We start from the raw sequence: 17767 nt of genomic DNA, 5'->3' as shown, positions 1-17767 counted from the left end.
AGTGAGTGACAGGGACCCCCATTAGGCAGTGAGTGACAGGGAGCCCCTTTAGGCAGTGAGTGACAGGGAGCCCCTTTAGGCAGTGAGTGACAGGGAGCCCCTTTAGGAAGTGAGTGACAGGGAGCCCCTTTAGGAAGTGAGTGACAGGGAGCCCCTTTAGGAAGTGAGTGACAGGGAGCCCCTTTAGGAAGTGAGTGAGTGACAGGGAGCCCCTTTAGGAAGTGAGTGAGTGACAGGGAGCCCCTTTAGGAAGTGAGTGAGTGACAGGGAGCCCCTTTAGGAAGTGAGTGAGTGACAGGGAGCCCCTTTAGGAAGTGAGTGAGTGACAGGGAGCCCCTTTAGGAAGTGAGTGAGTGACAGGGAGCCCCTTTAGGAAGTGAGTGAGTGACAGGGAGCCCCTTTAGGAAGTGAGTGAGTGACAGGGAGCCCCTTTAGGAAGTGAGTGAGTGACAGGGAGCCCCTTTAGGAAGTGAGTGAGTGACAGGGAGCCCCTTTAGGAAGTGAGTGAGTGACAGGGAGCCCCTTTAGGAAGTGAGTGAGTGACAGGGAGCCCCTTTAGGAAGTGAGTGAGTGACAGGGAGCCCCTTTAGGAAGTGAGTGAGTGACAGGGAGCCCCTTTAGGAAGTGAGTGAGTGACAGGGAGCCCCTTTAGGAAGTGAGTGAGTGACAGGGAGCCCCTTTAGGAAGTGAGTGAGTGACAGGGAGCCCCTTTAGGAAGTGAGTGAGTGACAGGGAGCCCCTTTAGGAAGTGAGTGAGTGACAGGGAGCCCCTTTAGGAAGTGAGTGAGTGACAGGGAGCCCCTTTAGGAAGTGAGTGACAGGGAGCACCTTTAGGAAGTGAGTGACAGGGAGCCCCTTTAGGAAGTGAGTGACAGGGAGCCCCTTTAGGAAGTGAGTGACAGGGAGCCCCTTTAGGAAGTGAGTGACAGGGAGCCCCTTTAGGAAGTGAGTGACAGGGAGCCCCTTTAGGAAGTGAGTGACAGGGAGCCCCTTTAGGAAGTGAGTGACAGGGAGCCCCTTTAGGAAGTGAGTGACAGGGAGCCCCTTTAGGAAGTGAGTGACAGGGAGCCCCTTTAGGAAGTGAGTGACAGGGAGCCCCTTTAGGAAGTGAGTGACAGGGAGCCCCTTTAGGAAGTGAGTGACAGGGAGTACCTTTAGGAAGTGAGTGACAGGGAGCCCCTTTAGGAAGTGAGTGACAGGGAGCCCCTTTAGGAAGTGAGTGACAGGGAGTACCTTTAGGAAGTGAGTGACAGGGAGCCCCTTTAGGAAGTGAGTGACAGGGAGTACCTTTAGGAAGTGAGTGACAGGGAGCCCCTTTAGGAAGTGAGTGACAGGGAGCCCCTTTAGGAAGTGAGTGACAGGGAGCCCCTTTAGGAAGTGAGTGACAGGGAGTACCTTTAGGAAGTGAGTGACAGGGAGCCCCTTTAGGAAGTGAGTGACAGGGAGTACCTTTAGGAAGTGAGTGACAGGGAGTACCTTTAGGAAGTGAGTGACAGGGAGCCCCTTTAGGAAGTGAGTGACAGGGAGCCCCTTTAGGAAGTGAGTGACAGGGAGTACCTTTAGGAAGTGAGTGACAGGGAGCCCGTTTGAGCAGTAAGTGACAGGGAGCCCCCAGCCGCCGCTCCCGCTCCCCCCTTACCTTGCAGACCTCAGGATCAGCGGCGACCCGACCAGTACCGGCGGGCGCCGGACGCAACCGCTCTATATGCGGAAGTGATGTCACTTCCGCATAGTGCGGGCGCTGGGTCCTAGCGCCCGCACGATTGGTCGCCGCCTGATCGAGGTCTGAGTGAGGCGCCAGGAGGGAGGGAGGGGGAGCAGTGGCGGCGGCCACAGGGACGGCCTGGCGCCCCCCAATCTGTCACTCATCGGCGCCCCGTTCAGCAGAACCGGCTGAACGGGGCAAGAAACGGCCCTGTCCTCCACTCCTCTTCTACCTCCCAGAGTGTACTCTGCCCTCACTCCTCCCTTCCCTTCAACGATGTCTTATCTCTCTCCCTTCTCACCACTTCTCTGCTCTGACCCCCTTTCTCCCTCCTTGCTGCTATCTCCACTCTCTGCTCCTCCCGTCATAGGAGTCTCTTCATTCTTCAAACCATGTGCGCTGCCTGATGACGTCTTGATAAACAGCAGGAACTCTCGTCTCGCAGCACTTGACACAAGAAGCTCTCCCAGTGTTCTTTGCGAACTTGCCGGACAGTTGCCAACAGGCTACCTCAGAGGGGGTGGGGTTTGTTTAAAGATGAATCTCATAAATCATATTTACATGATTTTAACCTTATATTGTACACTTATTTTATTATGATTTTTAACAAGGATTCAGTTGGTACGTTTTAATATTGAGAGTTCAGTTCCTCTTTAAGAGTACTATCCTAAGTAATCTTGATTTACCACATTAAAGGACGCAAACTGAGAGCCAATACGGAGGTGCCCATATTTGTTTCCTTTTAAGCAATACCAGTTGCTCGGCATTCCTGCTGGGTTCTTTGGCTGCAGTAGTGTCTGGATCACACACATGAAACAAGCATGCAGCTAATCCAGTCAGACTTCAGTCAGAAACATCTGATCTGCATACTTGTTCAGGGTCGGTGGCTAAAAGTATTAGAGGATCAGCAGGACAGCAAGGCAACTGATATTGTTTGAAAGGAGGGTACTTATCCGTTAGCCAGGCGCATCCGACAGGTGGCGCTAATTACTATTCCCCCTCCAGGCCGACATGGATAGTAGGGAAAGATGTAACTCTGGTGGAGTTTTGTCGCCACCTGCCGGATGCGCCCGGCTAACGGATAAGTACCGGAAGGAGATACATATGGCAGCCTCCATTACCCTCTCAGTTCAGGTGTCCTTTAAATGTGTACATTGAGGACAAATACAGATTTGTTCTAGCCATAGTCTTAAACAGTTATTTCCATAGAAAATGGCTAAAATGCATAAAGAATACTAGTTTATTTTATGGAGTAGCAAAATAAGCAGTAATTATAATTCTAACCCAGTTGGCCATCATTTACCAAATACTCTTTAACCCCCAACCTCGTGACTACATGTCTCCCCCCTCTATCATTGCAGGAGAAGCCTGTACAATTGTTCTCCGTGGTGCCACACAGCAGATATTGGATGAAGCGGAGAGGTCCTTACATGATGCTCTCTGTGTACTGGCCCAGACTGTAAAGGATACCAGAACAGTTTACGGAGGAGGTATTTTCTATAATAATCCTTCATAATCTCACTTTGTGCAGTTAAGCTGATTTGTATCTAAGCATGCTCTTTTTTTTTTTTTTTTCTCCTCTCTCCATATGTAGGATGTTCTGAAATGCTTATGGCTCATGCCGTTACTGAGCTGGCCAATAGAACACCTGGGAAAGAATCTGTAGCAATGGAGTCTTTTGCCAAAGCACTCCGAATGGTAAGATAAAGAATATAAATGCAGAGTATTGTCTTAGTTGCTCCTGTCAACTAGGTGAACATATGTTGCAATGTCTAATTGTTCTGTTTTTCTTCTTAACCCCTCCAAAGCTGCCAACAATTATTGCAGACAATGCTGGCTATGATAGTGCTGACTTGGTGTCCCAGCTCAGAGCAGCACACAGTGAAGGAAAGTCAACATATGGACTTGGTAAGCGTACATCTACCATGGAGTATATACCAGTACATGTAACTTCAAACCAGGCGTAAGGGCTCATTGCAGTGAGTTTTGACGTACTACACATAGTGTGCATTAAACCTGGTAAGACGAAAGTCCCTAGGCTTTCATTTTATCATTCAACAGTGAGTTGCTGTTCAGTGCAATTTAACATGTCAGGAGTTATAACTCATAGAAATGCATGCTATGTGAGTTTCAGCACATGGATTATGCAGTTAAACCAGCTGAATTTCTTTCCCTCTGTCACTTCACAATGGTTTGACAATGCCATGAAACTCATAGAGATGCACAAAAACTCACTGACCAATCCATGAGTTTTTATTTATGCATTTTAATGCGTTTCGTAGCACTTACTAGTGTGAATGAGCCCTTGCAAGTTTAAAGCAGATTTTTTTGGGGAGGTGGGATGTAACCAGGCATGTGACCCTAAAAGTGCTTGTATCCTTTTTGTGCAACTTAAAGGACAAGTGAAGTGACAGCCATATAGAGGATGAAATATTATTTCCTCTTAAATGATACCAGTTCCCTGGCATCTTGCTGATCTTTAATGCATCAGTAGTGTCTGAATCGCACACCTGAAACAAGAATGCAGCGAATCCAGTCAAACGCCTGTCATCTGATCTGCAGGCTTGTTCAGGGTCTATGGGCAAAAGTATTACAGGCCGAGGATCAGCAGGGCAGCCATGCAGGTGTCATTGTTCAGAATGAAATCAATCTATCTTCCTTTGACTTCAGGTGTCCTTTTAAGATTTCTGTTTAACTGTATTAGATACATCACAGAAATAAAGAGGAGTATCACGGTATGTAATGCCTAATACACACGGTATGACTTTCCGTGCGATAGATGGATCCGATTGATCATTTCTGCGCTCGATTTTTCATAGCAGTGAATGTAAAAACGATAAGAAAAACAAATGAAGATAAGAGAACTGAGTGCAGAATTGTGCGGAAAAAAACGATCGGGTCGGAAAATCGCACAGAAAATCGTATGGTGTGTGGCTATGCGGCAATTTCTCAGTACAGGCAGTCCCCTGCATACTAACAGGTTTTGTTCCGGGAGGTTGTTTGTAAGTGTACCGTATATACTCGCATACAAGCCGAATTTTTCAGCCCAAAAAATGAGCTGAAAAGTCCCCCTTCGGCTTGTATGCGAGTCAGCTGCCTGTGCCCCCAGCTGTGTCTGTCCCCTACCAAAGTAAGTGCGGCTGTGAACCGTCTGATGTGCCCCAGAGCGTGCAGCATTGCAGAGAGCAGGAATCCTTTTGATGTATCTTTCGCCGTCTCTACTTCCCTCTCTCCCGACACTGCAGCTGGGAAATGTACACTCACTTCTTGTATTTTCAATGCTGCATCCTCCATGGCAAGGCTGTGCTGTTATGTGCCGATACATGTGTTTATGTGACAGGCGGCCACACACTGTGATCATGCTCAGAGATGTATACTGACATGGCTGCAGCTCGCTATCATGAAACACTGATAGTGAGCAGCAGCCACGGCAGTATACATCTCTGAGCATAATCACAGTGTGTGGCCGCCTGTCACATAAACACATGTATCGGCACATAACAGCACAGCCTTGCCATGGAGGATGCAGCATTGAAAATACTAGAAGCTACTTTTCTCAGCTTCAGTATGTCGGGAGGGAAGGAAACAGTGAAAGTTACAAGCAAATACCAAGAGACTACATCTCCCTGCATGCTTTGCTGCCATCTACTGGGCATGTGCAGAAGACATGCAGTCAGGAAGTCAGCTCTGAAGTGCATGTGGAGATGAGACCTGCAGAGGAGATGGAAACAAGTTATTCATGGCAGATGTAGGCTGTCTCTCCAGGATCAGGTACATTCTCTGCCTGCAGCTTTGCAGATCCTGTGAGAAGCACTTAGTGCCCTGGTGAGACCAGCTTCACCTCACTGATTTGTCCTCTGTTTGTCTGGTGTGAATTATAATCTGCCATGGGGAAATTCTGTAATTCCAGTTAGCAGCATTTTAGAGTCCAGACTCCAGGATGTGGAAGATTTGTCTTGGGCAATGTCCCTGGTTGTCAGAAGGATTTGTGTCTAGAAGAGGCTGGGAGCGAAACAGATGTGAGGGGCAATTATCAAAGACATGGATGCACATCTGGCGATACGGAGGGGGGCTGTCTCATACTGGGAGCACATCTGGCTTTTTTTTACTAGGTGTTGGGATGCCTTTTATTGGGGGACCACCTGGATGAGTCGATCACTTTTTCCTGGTTTATGGGGGAAAGTGAGTACCTTGGCTTATATGCGAGTCGGCTTATATGCGAGTAAATATGGTAATTCGTTTTTAAGTTGATTCATGTTTTATACATCATGAAATGTGGATACATTATTATTTACTTACACACCTCTCTAGATTTGAACATATATTATAAACCTATTTTGTTTGTTTTTCAACTACCTAATTTATACAATACTGTGACTCTTAACATGTAGATGTAATAAAAAAAATTGAAACAGTACAGGACATTTTGTACATGACAGCTTCGTATGTTTGAAACATGACTTGGTTTTAAGAAGGGGGCTGTCTGTATAGTGATTGTGGGGGACTGGACTGTTACTGAACTGTGACATGGCCTGACATATCATTGCTATGCTCATGACACCCAGCTATATTTGTCATTCAAACCTGGCATCACAGACCCTACTCCACAAATAAACTCATGCTTAGCTGAGCTTCAGGAGTGGATGAATATTAATTGGCTAAAACTTAATGCTGACAAAACTGAGGTTCTTGTTATCGAGGGCCAGGGCTCAACAGCAAAGCAGCCCCAGTCTCAACCAACACTGCTAAGGATAGGGAGCTCAGACCTGCAAACTCAGACTGTGTGCGCAGCCTGGGAGTACTGATTGATGGGAAATTAAGCTTCAGGAATCAAATCTCAGCTGTTGTGAAACATTCTTTCATCTAAGGAATATTGCAAATATTAAACACCTAATTCATTCAGAGGATCTTCCAACCCTAGTCCATGCTTTCGTCACATCAAGGTTAGGGCCTTTTTCCACTAGCCTGCAATTTGCTTCTGATCGCAAATCGCAAGGTACATTAAACTAATGGAAACTGCAGCAGCAATTTCCATTAGCGCAATCCGATTGCGATGCGATTTTGGTCAAAGCGCAATCGTCGTCCTGCCGCGTTTTGTATGCTATTGAGCTGGACTATGAGTATAGTATCGCAATCGCATGGTGGAAATTGAAACGCGATCGGAATCGCGATCGCATTTCATAGTGGAAAAGAGCCCTCAGACTACTGCAACGCCCTCTACACAGGCCTGCATAAGAAAGACTTACGCCTCCTGCAATTAGTACAGAATGCCGCCGCAAGGCTGTTAACGAGTTAACCCCGCCATTGCCACATAACACCAACCCTGAGCTCACTCCACTGGCTACCGATAAAATGGAGAATTCTGTTTAAGATTGGCTTACTGACATTCAAATCCTTGCATAATCTGGGCCCTGGATACCTGAAGGACTTGTTGCAACTGCATCACACCCCCCACAATCTTAGATCAAAAGGACGTAACACCATGATCACCCCCCAGAGTCCACCTCAAAACCTTTGGAGACAGAGCCTTTTGTCATGCTGCCCCTACACTTTGGAACTCCCTGCCACACCCAATCAGGACAGCTCCATCCCTGGAAGCATTTAAGTCTAAACTGAAAACCTACCTCTTTAGTCTGGCATTCATGAACATCTGACTATCTCCTCTGTAACACAACCCAGCCTGCAACCCTGTATTAATCTGAGACACAACTATGCGCTTTGAGTCCTATGGGAGAAAAGCGCTTTACAAATGTTATTGTATTGTATTGTATGTACAGCTGTATGAAAAATAAACACAACTTCCAGATGTCATCTTCATTTCAACAAGATTAATAATGGCAAATGTGCGCTCTTAAACTCCTTGGCAGTAAGCCCGACAGTGTCGGGCCAGCCGCCGCAGGGTATCACATGGCCCCGGGAAGATTTCTTAAAATAAAAAATATTTTATATAGTTAAGCTAGCACTTCGCTAGCTAACTGTGTGTGGCAAGTCCCTCTGGTCCCCACCGATCGCCACCGTTATACGATCCCGCGATGGCGCAGCCTCCCAATCAGCTCCACGCTGCGCATGACGTCATGTCCGATCGCCATAGCGACAGTGAAGCTCATTGCTGAAGCTGCGGCTCTCGGACGGGTAAATATTGCCGGCGCCGATCGGGGGAGGGGATCAGAGAGGTGTTGGGGGACTTGCCGCACAGAGTTAGCTAGCCTAGTGCTAGCTAACAAATAGAAAACATTTTTATTTTAAAAAAAATCCCTCCCACGGACGCAGCCACTGCATCTGCGTACCGCCAGGGAGGTTAATGTACTTTGCATGTGGAAGAAGTCAGTCCACCCCTACCTCAAATGCAAGATGGAAACCTTTTCTGTTCAGAAAGAACCTCAGGGCAATAGAGATTGCTTGTGAAGACCAGGTGCCCTGGGGCAATGTGCTCTGCACTGATGAGGCAGAGAGAGTAATTTGGCCACAGTACCAGAACATAGATTTTAACAGATCTCAAAGACTGCACTTTTTGGTGAATGTTTGAAAAAAACATCTTTATTTTCATTTACACAATCTCATTGCATTTACACTACCTTGATCCTGATTGAAAATGTCAAAGGCTTACTGTACTTATTCTACATTTTGCTAAAACATTTAGAAATGTATGTAAATTATCTCCCTTTTGCAGACATGAAAAATGGCATTATAGGAGATATGGGAGAGCTGGGCATAACAGAAAGCTTCCAGGTGAAGAGACAAGTGTTACTGAGTGCAGCTGAGGCAGCTGAAGTCATCCTGCGTGTGGACAACATCATTAAAGCTGCACCTAGGTAAGTTGGACTTATGTTTTTCTTGTTACCTTTGGATTGAAAAAAAGGCACAATTCCAACCATGGGAACATTGCATACTGTACCTTTTAGTTTAGAAAAGACAATACTTATGATAGTACTACTGTAGGATGCTTGCCATGGTCTTGGGCAGAAAGGCTTAAGGTGGCCATACACTGGCCCGATTCTCGCCCGTTTCGACAGCAGATTCGATCCTGGGATCGAATCTGCTGCCAATCGTTCGCGGTAAACGCCGCTGCCGATCCGATTTCCTCCCGAAATCGGATCGGTCCGTCGATCGCGCCGTGCGGGAAATTACCCTCGATCGCCCACGGGTAAAGTGCGCGTCGCTAGCGGCGGCCGATCCGACGAAAAATACATTACCTGATGCGGGCTCCCAGGCGTCTTCTCCGCATCTTCTCAGCGCTGCACCCGCTCCATCCCGGCGCTTCCTGGGTCACTGCAGTGACCCAGGAAGTTCAAATAGAGGGCGCTCTATTTGAACTTCCTGGTCACGGAGTGACACAGGAAGCGCCGGGATGGAGCGGGTGCAGCGCTGAGAAGAAGAGGAGAAGACGCCCCGGAGCCCGCATCAGGTAATGTATGCGGGGGGGTGGGGGGGCAGGCGGCAGGAGCAGCTGAACAGATTGTGATCGGTTTCAGGCTGAAATCGATTCACAATCTGTTTGCAGTAAGGCAGCCATACGATCCCTCTCTGATCAGATTCGATCAGATAGGGATCTGTCAGCTGGTCGATCTGGTGGCACATCAACCAGTGTATGGCTGCCTTTAGATGTACATGTTACAATGCTTTCCAACATCATTCAGATTTTCATTACTTTCCATCTTGCCTTCTCTCTTGAGGTGTTTGATTAGAATTTGATGCATTTTAACATACAAGTATAATGCATGCAAGGGCATGTATTGTGTGTTTAAAGTGTATAGACAGTTTTAAAGATAATTGTACAACTACTCCCCTTCCACATAGTAAATATTGCCAGCTTTACCAAAGCGGCCACACACATTTATTTAGCCTCAATATACTGTACTTGTGGCCAGCTTTTCATACTGGTGTTTATAAGTTGCTTGTAGGAATATCTGCAGACTGTAGGATACACCCCTCTCTACTTCACACCTGTATCGTGTTGTGTAATTCCCTCCCTCACTACTGTGACAGGTTATCTCTGTGGGTGTTGCTAAGGGTGTGCGCTAAGGGTGTGCGCTAAGGGTGTGCCAGGAGCAGTGATGGTAAACACTTCTTTCACAAGCGAGAGTGAGTAATTTACACACTAGTCGAGAGAGTTGGGGTTCATAACAAAGGCTTTATGATAACAAATTTCAGAGGATAATTGAACGAACTAATCTACACAATTATATATTATAATAAACGAAAATGGTTGGCTACCTGAAACACACTGAAAGCTGTACCTTCTGTGACTGGAAATAAGGAAAATGACATAAGGCGGTATTGAATTGGGTACTGAATTAGAATAACACTTGTAATTTGTTTTTATCCTTTCACATGTGATCAGCTGCACAAGTTTTAAAATGTCAGTCTAGCCAGCTGGCCATTTTCCAGGATATAGTTGGAGAAAAATTTACGTTAAAGGTTTAGGTACATTAGCATTATGTTTGAGGTCAATGCAATGGCAAGGCTCTGCCAGGCAGGTCTTAATTGCTGGCACAACAGTGGGTGTAAAAACACTCTTAACCCTCCTGGCGGTTTGTCAAAATCCGCCAGGGGGCATCAAATACGTTTTTGTTTTTGTTTTTTTTAATTTTTTTTCTTCATGTAGCGAGACGAGGTCTCGCTACATGATAGCCACTGCTCAGCGGCATCCCCCCAGCCCCTCCGATCGCCGCTGGTGATCGGAAATCAAGAGATCCCGTTCAAAGAACAGGGTCTCCTGGAGGGCTTCCCCCGGGATGACGTCACCGTCGTGACGTCAAAGGGGACTCCGATCCACCCCACAGCGCTGCCTGGCACTGATTGGCCAGGCAGCGCACGGGGTCTGGGAGGGGGGCGGCTGCGGCGACGCGGGTAGCGGCGACGATCGGGCACTGCACGCAGCTAGCAAAGTGCTAGCTGCGTGCAGCAAAAAAAAAATTATGCAAATCGGCCCAGCGGGGCCTGAGCGGTGCCTCCCGGCGGCATAGCCCATGCTCAGCACGGGCTTACCGCCAGGGAGGTTGAAGCTCATTTAAACTCGCTCCTTTCAAAGCATATTCTAAGGGGAAACCAGTATTACAAGGGGGTTGCTTTTAAAGTGAACCCGAGGTGAGAGGGATATGAAAGCTACCATATTTGTTACCTTTTATACAATACCAGTTGCCTGGTAGCCCTGCTGATCTATTTGGCTGCAGTAGTGTCCACACCAGAAATAAGCATGCAGCTAATCTTGACAGATCTGACAATAATGTCAAACGCCTGATCTGCTGTATGCTTGTTCAGGGTCTATGGCTAAAAGTATTAGAGGCAGAGGATTTGCAGGATAGCCAGTCAACTAGTATTGCTTAGAAGGAAATAAATATGGCAGCCTCCATATTACTCTAATATCGGGTTCACTTTAAATAACAGTTTTTCTTCAAGTAATTTAATCTTTAGACTGCCATGGACATTTATAGTTGTTCTGTGTTTCTGTATCCATAGCTATCCATAGTGTAGCTTTTTGTTTGTTTTTTATTGTTAGAAGTCTAAGGCCTCGTTCAGATCATTCAGTGCACATGGCTGTGCGATTGGAACGCAACACGTATAATTGCACGCCATCTGTGCTACTATGCTCTGTGCTGCAGATCCCATTCACTACAGTGAATGGGATCTGCGCTGCGATCCCCGAAAATGCATGCAGCAGTGCGATAGAGCATTGCACTGCTGCACAGCGCATATGATGGGAACGGTAGAAGGGTTGTCTATACACTTCAACTAATCTTGCGTGTTGCACATCATATGTGCTGCCGAAATGCGCATGACAGCGTGTATAGTCTGAACGAGCCCTTAGGGTTAATTATCATTCTGCTTTTTTGCTGGACCTTTTATGCTGTATTTGAAGTTTTTTTATGTTGGCTTGCCATTTCTTGCATCTGTTTATGCCACAGTGTAATAATGACTGTACTTTTTTGTTTGTCTTTAGGAAACGTGTACCTGACCATCACCCTTGTTAAGCATACGAGCAGCAGGCACGCTTTGTGGATCAGGCTGCACCTAGGTGTCTACTGCTGAGCAGGGCAGAGGGACAGTGAAGCCTAGATGCAATGACTTCCTTGGCACTTGGGGATTACACCCACAGTCTGCATTATTTATTGTTGTTAGTACATGCTTGTTCGTTCTTTTTCTCCAATGAAATCATTTTTGGTAATACAGCTGTACGCTTTCCATACTGAGCACTGAAATTAAATATCTATATAAAATGTACACTGACTCTTTACTTTTTTACAGAGAGTGATCTAAACATGATTTCCTGTTAAACAATCTTTTTGCTCAAAGCAATTGAATTCTAGTGCTAGTTTGATGGAATGATCCTTACTAGGACTTCGGTTTGTGTTTTTGAAAACTTAGTTAGTGTGCTTTAAACTGAAAAATGAGGCTCTGATTGCTGATGCACAATATATTTGCCTTAGGTCTGTTTTATGTCACCTCTGTATCTTACATTACGAAAATTATCATCAACCCATATAGATAATTCATAACATTTGAGTACTGTCACCTGGCAGGGAACAGAATCTGATCGCTTGGTTGACAGTTCAGGGGGTCTCTGGCCCCTTAACTACCTAACGACCGCGTCACGCCAATGGGCGTGAACGCGGCGGCAGCCCCAGGACCGCCTGACGCCAATTGGCGTCAAGTCCTAGGGCTCTAATTTGCATGAGATCGCGCTCTCATCTCATGCTCGGGGGCGGAGCTCTGCCCCCTCTTCAGTCTCAGTGGCTATTGCCGCTCAGGAGACTGTTAGACGGCGTGATCGCCGTCTATTTACATGTACAGCGCTGTGATCGGCAGCAGCGCTGTACTGGGGACAGCCGTGTGACACGGCTGTCCCCCTGGGGCACAAAAGAGCGATCGGCAGTGATAAGATGAAGCCTATCACAGCCGATCGCTGTGATAGGCTGGCTGGGGGAGGGAGGAGAAACGCCTTTTTTTAACAAAATATGACAAGATAAATATTTATTTAAAAAATAAACAACTTGGGGACGATCAGACCCCACCACCAGAGAGCTCTGTTGGTGGGAGGAAAAGGGGGGGGGGGGTCACTCGTGTGCTGTGTTGTGCGGCCCTGCAGCTTGACTTTAAAGCTGCAGTGGCCATTTTAGCAAAAATGTGCCTGGTCTTTAGGGGGGTTTACCACTGTGGTCCTCAAGTGGTTAAAGACCAGGGACCACTGGTAGGAAAAATGGGGCCATCCGACATTACGACACATGGATTCGGCGCTACCAGCAATCGCACCGCTCTCCCGTTGCTAAACCTCATTCACTCTGCCATTGCTTTGACAGCTTTGTGAGCCGGTCAGAAGCCGATTTCATTCGCTCCTGACCAGGTGTTCAATGTGAGCCAATGAGATTGACTCACAAGGTCCAGAACCAATGAAATTGTTCCTGACCGGCTCACGGAACTCTTGCCGTCATACCGATGGGCTGTCTATTCAGCTGTACCTTATTTTCACTTTTGGCAGCTCTGGTATGTGTAGCCACATGAGGGAATGTAATATTCCACTCTTTAACACCCAGATATAACCTCCTTTTATGGAGTAATGGGAGTTGTGTTTCCTTACACTACCTTTATTCCACGATATAGTCTGCATATTAGTAGTCACCAGACAACATGCATGTTTCCCTTTGCATGGAATATCTAAATGTTATAATGAACATGCATTCTAAAGCTTGCCATGTTTATTGGTCGAAGGACATACCAAGATGTAAACCAGGGCAGTAGAGTCGGTCCAAAAATCATCCGAATCCAACTGCTCAGTTTATGAAACCACTGACTCCTGGTACCCAAAATTGCTCCGACTCCTCGACTCCGACTCCACAGTCTCTTTGCAGTGCTATGGAATGGGTACAAAAAAAAATCATCCAACTCTGACTCAGCTCAGTTTATGAAACCAGACTCCAACTCCAGGTACCCAAAATTGATCCTACTCCAATCATTTAACTTATCACTGTGTATTTTTTGGAAAGGCAAGAGAAAAGCTACATCTTGCTAACGTTCCAACCTGGGTTCCTAGCCCTGTCCTCAAGGCCCACCAACAGTACTTGTTTTACAGGAAACCACGCCCATGCACAGGTGGAGTAATTAGTGTTGCAGCAGAGCTGATTAACTACCTCTGTGAATTTATAAAAAAACATGCACTGTTGGTGGGCCTTGAGGACAAGGTTTGGGAACTCTGCATAACAAGCAGAGCAATCATAATTGCCACAAGACCTGAATTGGAGGATGCACTCCACTGCGGCTGCAGGGGCTGCCCTTCCTATTGCTAGGAAGGGCAGCCTCTATATATAAAGTTGATGATCTCTCTGTACTCTTATTGCCTACAACTGGAACTGTTACAACCACAGCACCTGTTTCACTTTCCAATGACAAGTCATGGGACTTAGGTGAGTGCTACTGTTGCCCTTCAGGACACCATTTTTGCTGGCGATTAGGAAATACATCACAATCACCCTCAGTGTGAACCAGCCCTACAGCATCTAACGCAGATACCGGTTTTCTCCATTTTATGGGGAGCCAAAAACCCTGGGTTCCTATTTGTAGTGGACTTCAAGGAATTCAAATGCTCTCCTCTGAAAAAGCTGTGCTAATTTCAGCTTCTTACACAGATGTTGACGCAGACAAGACACTGACTAACTTTATATAGTTTTCTTGCAAGCTTTCAAAACTTTTAATTAGCCAGTGAGACAACCAGAGTACATCAGTTTCAAGCTATTTGTATTTACTGTATTTTAAGCTGCTTCTTCAGGCATGAAATACAGAATGGATCAGAACCAACCATTTCAAAATTAAATTGATTTTGCGTAATCTATTTATGCATGCTATGCGAAACTACAAACCCAGCAGTCAGGAGCAATTTTTTTGCGTAAATTGTGAAAAACGTTCAAGCAAAGGGTAATAGTGGCAAATTTTTTTTTTTTTTAATTTATTTTTTAAATAAAGTCATGTAACCACTTTGCATCCAGACCTTGTTTCCCCCTTATGGACCAGAGCAGTTTTGACATTTTAGCTATGTCCCTGTTTAATCAGCAATAACTTTATCTCTACTTATGACACCTAAATGAAATATATGTTGTTTTTTTAAGACTAACTAGGCTTGCATTGTGTGGCATTTTTTCCCCTCAAACAAATTTTTCTATGCATTTAAATAGGGAAAAAGATGAAAACAAATAGAAAAACTGTTTAACCAATTCCATTTTAAAAATGAAAATTGCTATTTTAGATAAACACAAATTTTGTTTGGCTATTTCTACTGTTTATCAACACTTAAATTTACGTTCCTGTCACAATTTATGGCGAAGATATTTGATTCTGAAATAATGCTACAGTGTGTATTTTTCAGTATGAACTGTGAAAATAAAATTTTAATTGTTAAACTCATATTGGCCCAGGAAACCTATATTCATTTTCACCAATTAGTGCTGCAGCAGATTGCCCAGGAGCAAGCCCCATCGTGCACAGCAGTGCTTCAGCTACAAGACTTATGTCTGTCCTCGTGGCTTAGATGAAGTCACAGAGGATGTAGATATACTGTAGTGGTAGAAAAAACTCCTTAAAATGACATTTTGCTGTAGTACACTTTAATATGTACTGGTTCCCAGCTCTGTATACTCATTTTATACAATTTAAGAAAAAGGACTGTGTGGGGTTTCCCCCTCCCAAGCCTCTTTAACCCCTTGTCACCCATGCAGGCTGGAATAGCCAGAATTCGAAGCCAAGTTTTGGGTAGTGTGGAAAGGATTTAGAATCTTTTTTTGGATATTGGCTGCTCTTTGTGTTCCCATTCAGGGGATCCATTTCCTGTCCATGAAACCTCTATGGCTTTAGTGCTAACTCTGGTGGTCTCAGAAACAAGTTCCCCTAACTGAAAAATATATATGTTGCTCTCTCCCTGTCAGAGGACCTTGTCAATTTCCTGTAAGTAAAGGAAGAAAGAGAAATTCTTCCAGGTGGAGCCAGGACAACGGAACTGAGAGGTATATGAAGACTGCTATATTTATTTCCTTTTAACTAATACCAGTTGCCTGGCAGACTGTTGATCTATGTGGCTGCAGTAGTGTCTGAATCACACCAGAAACAAGCATGCAGGTAATCTTGTCAGATCTGACAATGATGTCAGAAACACCTAGTCTGCTGCATGCTTGTTTTGGGTCTATGGCTAAAAGTTTTAGTGGCAGAGGATCAGCATGATAGCCAGACAACTGGTAATGCTTAAAGAGAACCTGAACTGAAAGTAAAAATAACCATACACAGGTCATACGTCTTGTGTAGTCTACTCCTAAATCTTTCTCCTCTCCTACGCCCCATTTGTCCACTGTGATCAATGGAATTCTCCGTCCTCCATATTGAAAATGGCCATTACCCCATAACAGCTTCCTGGTCAGTACACTGTTAAACTGTAATATCACCCACTTGAGCCATAGGGAAACATGGACATTACCTTGCACATTCAGTTGTAACTGACAGCTGCTGCTATATAACTTGACAGCAACTGGTAAATTTCAGTTCTGACAAAATATTGTCAGAACTGGAAGGGATTACTGTAAGAAGAAAATAGTGAGCTTCTGAGAGGAACGGACGGTGAGGTTGGAATGTAATATTAATTTGTAGCTACGTCCTGTGTTTATTTTAAATAATTTTACTTGCTTCAGGTTCCCTTTAAAGGGAAAAAAAATATGGCAGCTTCCATATCCCTCTCAAGTCAGTTGTCCTTAAACATCCCCTAATAGGTTCTAAAACCTTTCCATGCTATCCAAAGCTGAAGCCATTTTTCTGGAGTTAGACTGCAAAGTGTACCTGTCACATACATGTGAGATACAGTACATCTACAGGAAAAAAACAAATTATTTTTGGTAAATAGTTTCAAATAACAGGACTATGCCAATGCCTCTGCTTTGCTATACAGCTTTGAAGTAACCACCTGCCAGAGTAATTGTACTTGGCAGAAATAGAATGAACTACCATTGAACAAGTGTTGCCGTTAGACAACTAAAAATTTCTTTCTGAGTGGTCAGGAATGGTAACTTCCTTATTTGTCTCAGGGCCCGTCTATTATTTAAAGAGCTTTTACCACCACAATCATTTCACAAAATTATGAGTTAAAAGCTATGCTGCAAATTTAGCAAAATTTAAAATCATTTTGCCTTCCAAGACCTACAGCTTTAAACTCTAATAGGCTGTTGATGGCAAAGAGGTTCTTTAAATACATTTAGAAAAAACGGAGTTCACAACCAGTTTCAGTAAGTGATAAGCAAGCTCTATTATTAAAACAGTTGAACTAAATAGGGACCATATTGTACACAAAAGGATTCTGAAGGCCCTCAGGCAACATATGGCCAGCATGTGTATAAGACATACAGTACAGCGGTTTCTACTCAGTGTGCTGTAGGAATATTGGTCATATGTCAGATGTTATACATAATGGCATAGCCATCTGGGGAACAGATATTTTTGAAACTTGTCAATAAAATGGCTTTTAGCAACTTCAAGTTCCTGGGTACTGTTTCAATTGCAAAGTGCTGCAAAGTTATTCTAAGAAGTTGAAAAATGATCTCCTAGGAGAAAGCTCAGAAGAAAAAGTTAATTGCATATGGGCCCATATATAATATGCTGCTATATGTGCTATTTTTTTTATTTTTTACAATTCTGCTACTTTTCAACAGGGTCGAATACAATGACTGCCCAACATTTTTTACTTTGTGCCATTAGAATTTCACACAGTGATATCTTGCTGTAGTCTCTACACAAGAGATCAATGACTAATTTGATTAAAAACAAATACCCAAAGAGATTAGGCCTGTAAATGGGGGGTATTGTAAAGCAATTTGACCCCAAAAATCTGTAAACTAAATTCTTCACAGATGAAAATTGTCAAATCAGTTGATGTGTTGGGGATCAGCTTAATAAGTCGCACAAATTTCAGGCACCTTTAGTAAAATATGAAATATCTAAAGAGCACATCACAATTCTCTAGCATGTAGATACAATTTCTGAGAACTTGCCCTTCTGTAACTAGCCATACCTTTACACTACTAACATTCCTGATCTGTA

General features: G+C 44.8%; 1 protein-coding gene across 1 annotated transcript in view; it reads left to right on the top strand.

Annotated features, from left to right (window-relative positions):
• Positions 1–11926, top strand: part of CCT2 (chaperonin containing TCP1 subunit 2) — a 36755-nt gene extending 24829 nt beyond the window's left edge. Inside the window, exons 12-16 of the mRNA XM_068276691.1 lie at positions 3067–3195; positions 3300–3403; positions 3514–3613; positions 8376–8517; positions 11646–11926. Coding sequence (XP_068132792.1) covers positions 3067–3195; positions 3300–3403; positions 3514–3613; positions 8376–8517; positions 11646–11676 — 506 coding nt within the window. The 3' untranslated portion in view covers positions 11677–11926. The remainder of the gene's footprint in view (positions 1–3066; positions 3196–3299; positions 3404–3513; positions 3614–8375; positions 8518–11645) is intronic.
• The last annotated feature ends 5841 nt before the right edge of the window (positions 11927–17767 follow it).

This window comes from Hyperolius riggenbachi, chromosome 3, assembly GCF_040937935.1.
Source record: "Hyperolius riggenbachi isolate aHypRig1 chromosome 3, aHypRig1.pri, whole genome shotgun sequence".
Taxonomy (NCBI): domain Eukaryota; kingdom Metazoa; phylum Chordata; class Amphibia; order Anura; family Hyperoliidae; genus Hyperolius; species Hyperolius riggenbachi.
Note: the sequence above shows the minus strand (reverse complement) of the source record. Positions and strands in the feature narration are given on the sequence as shown.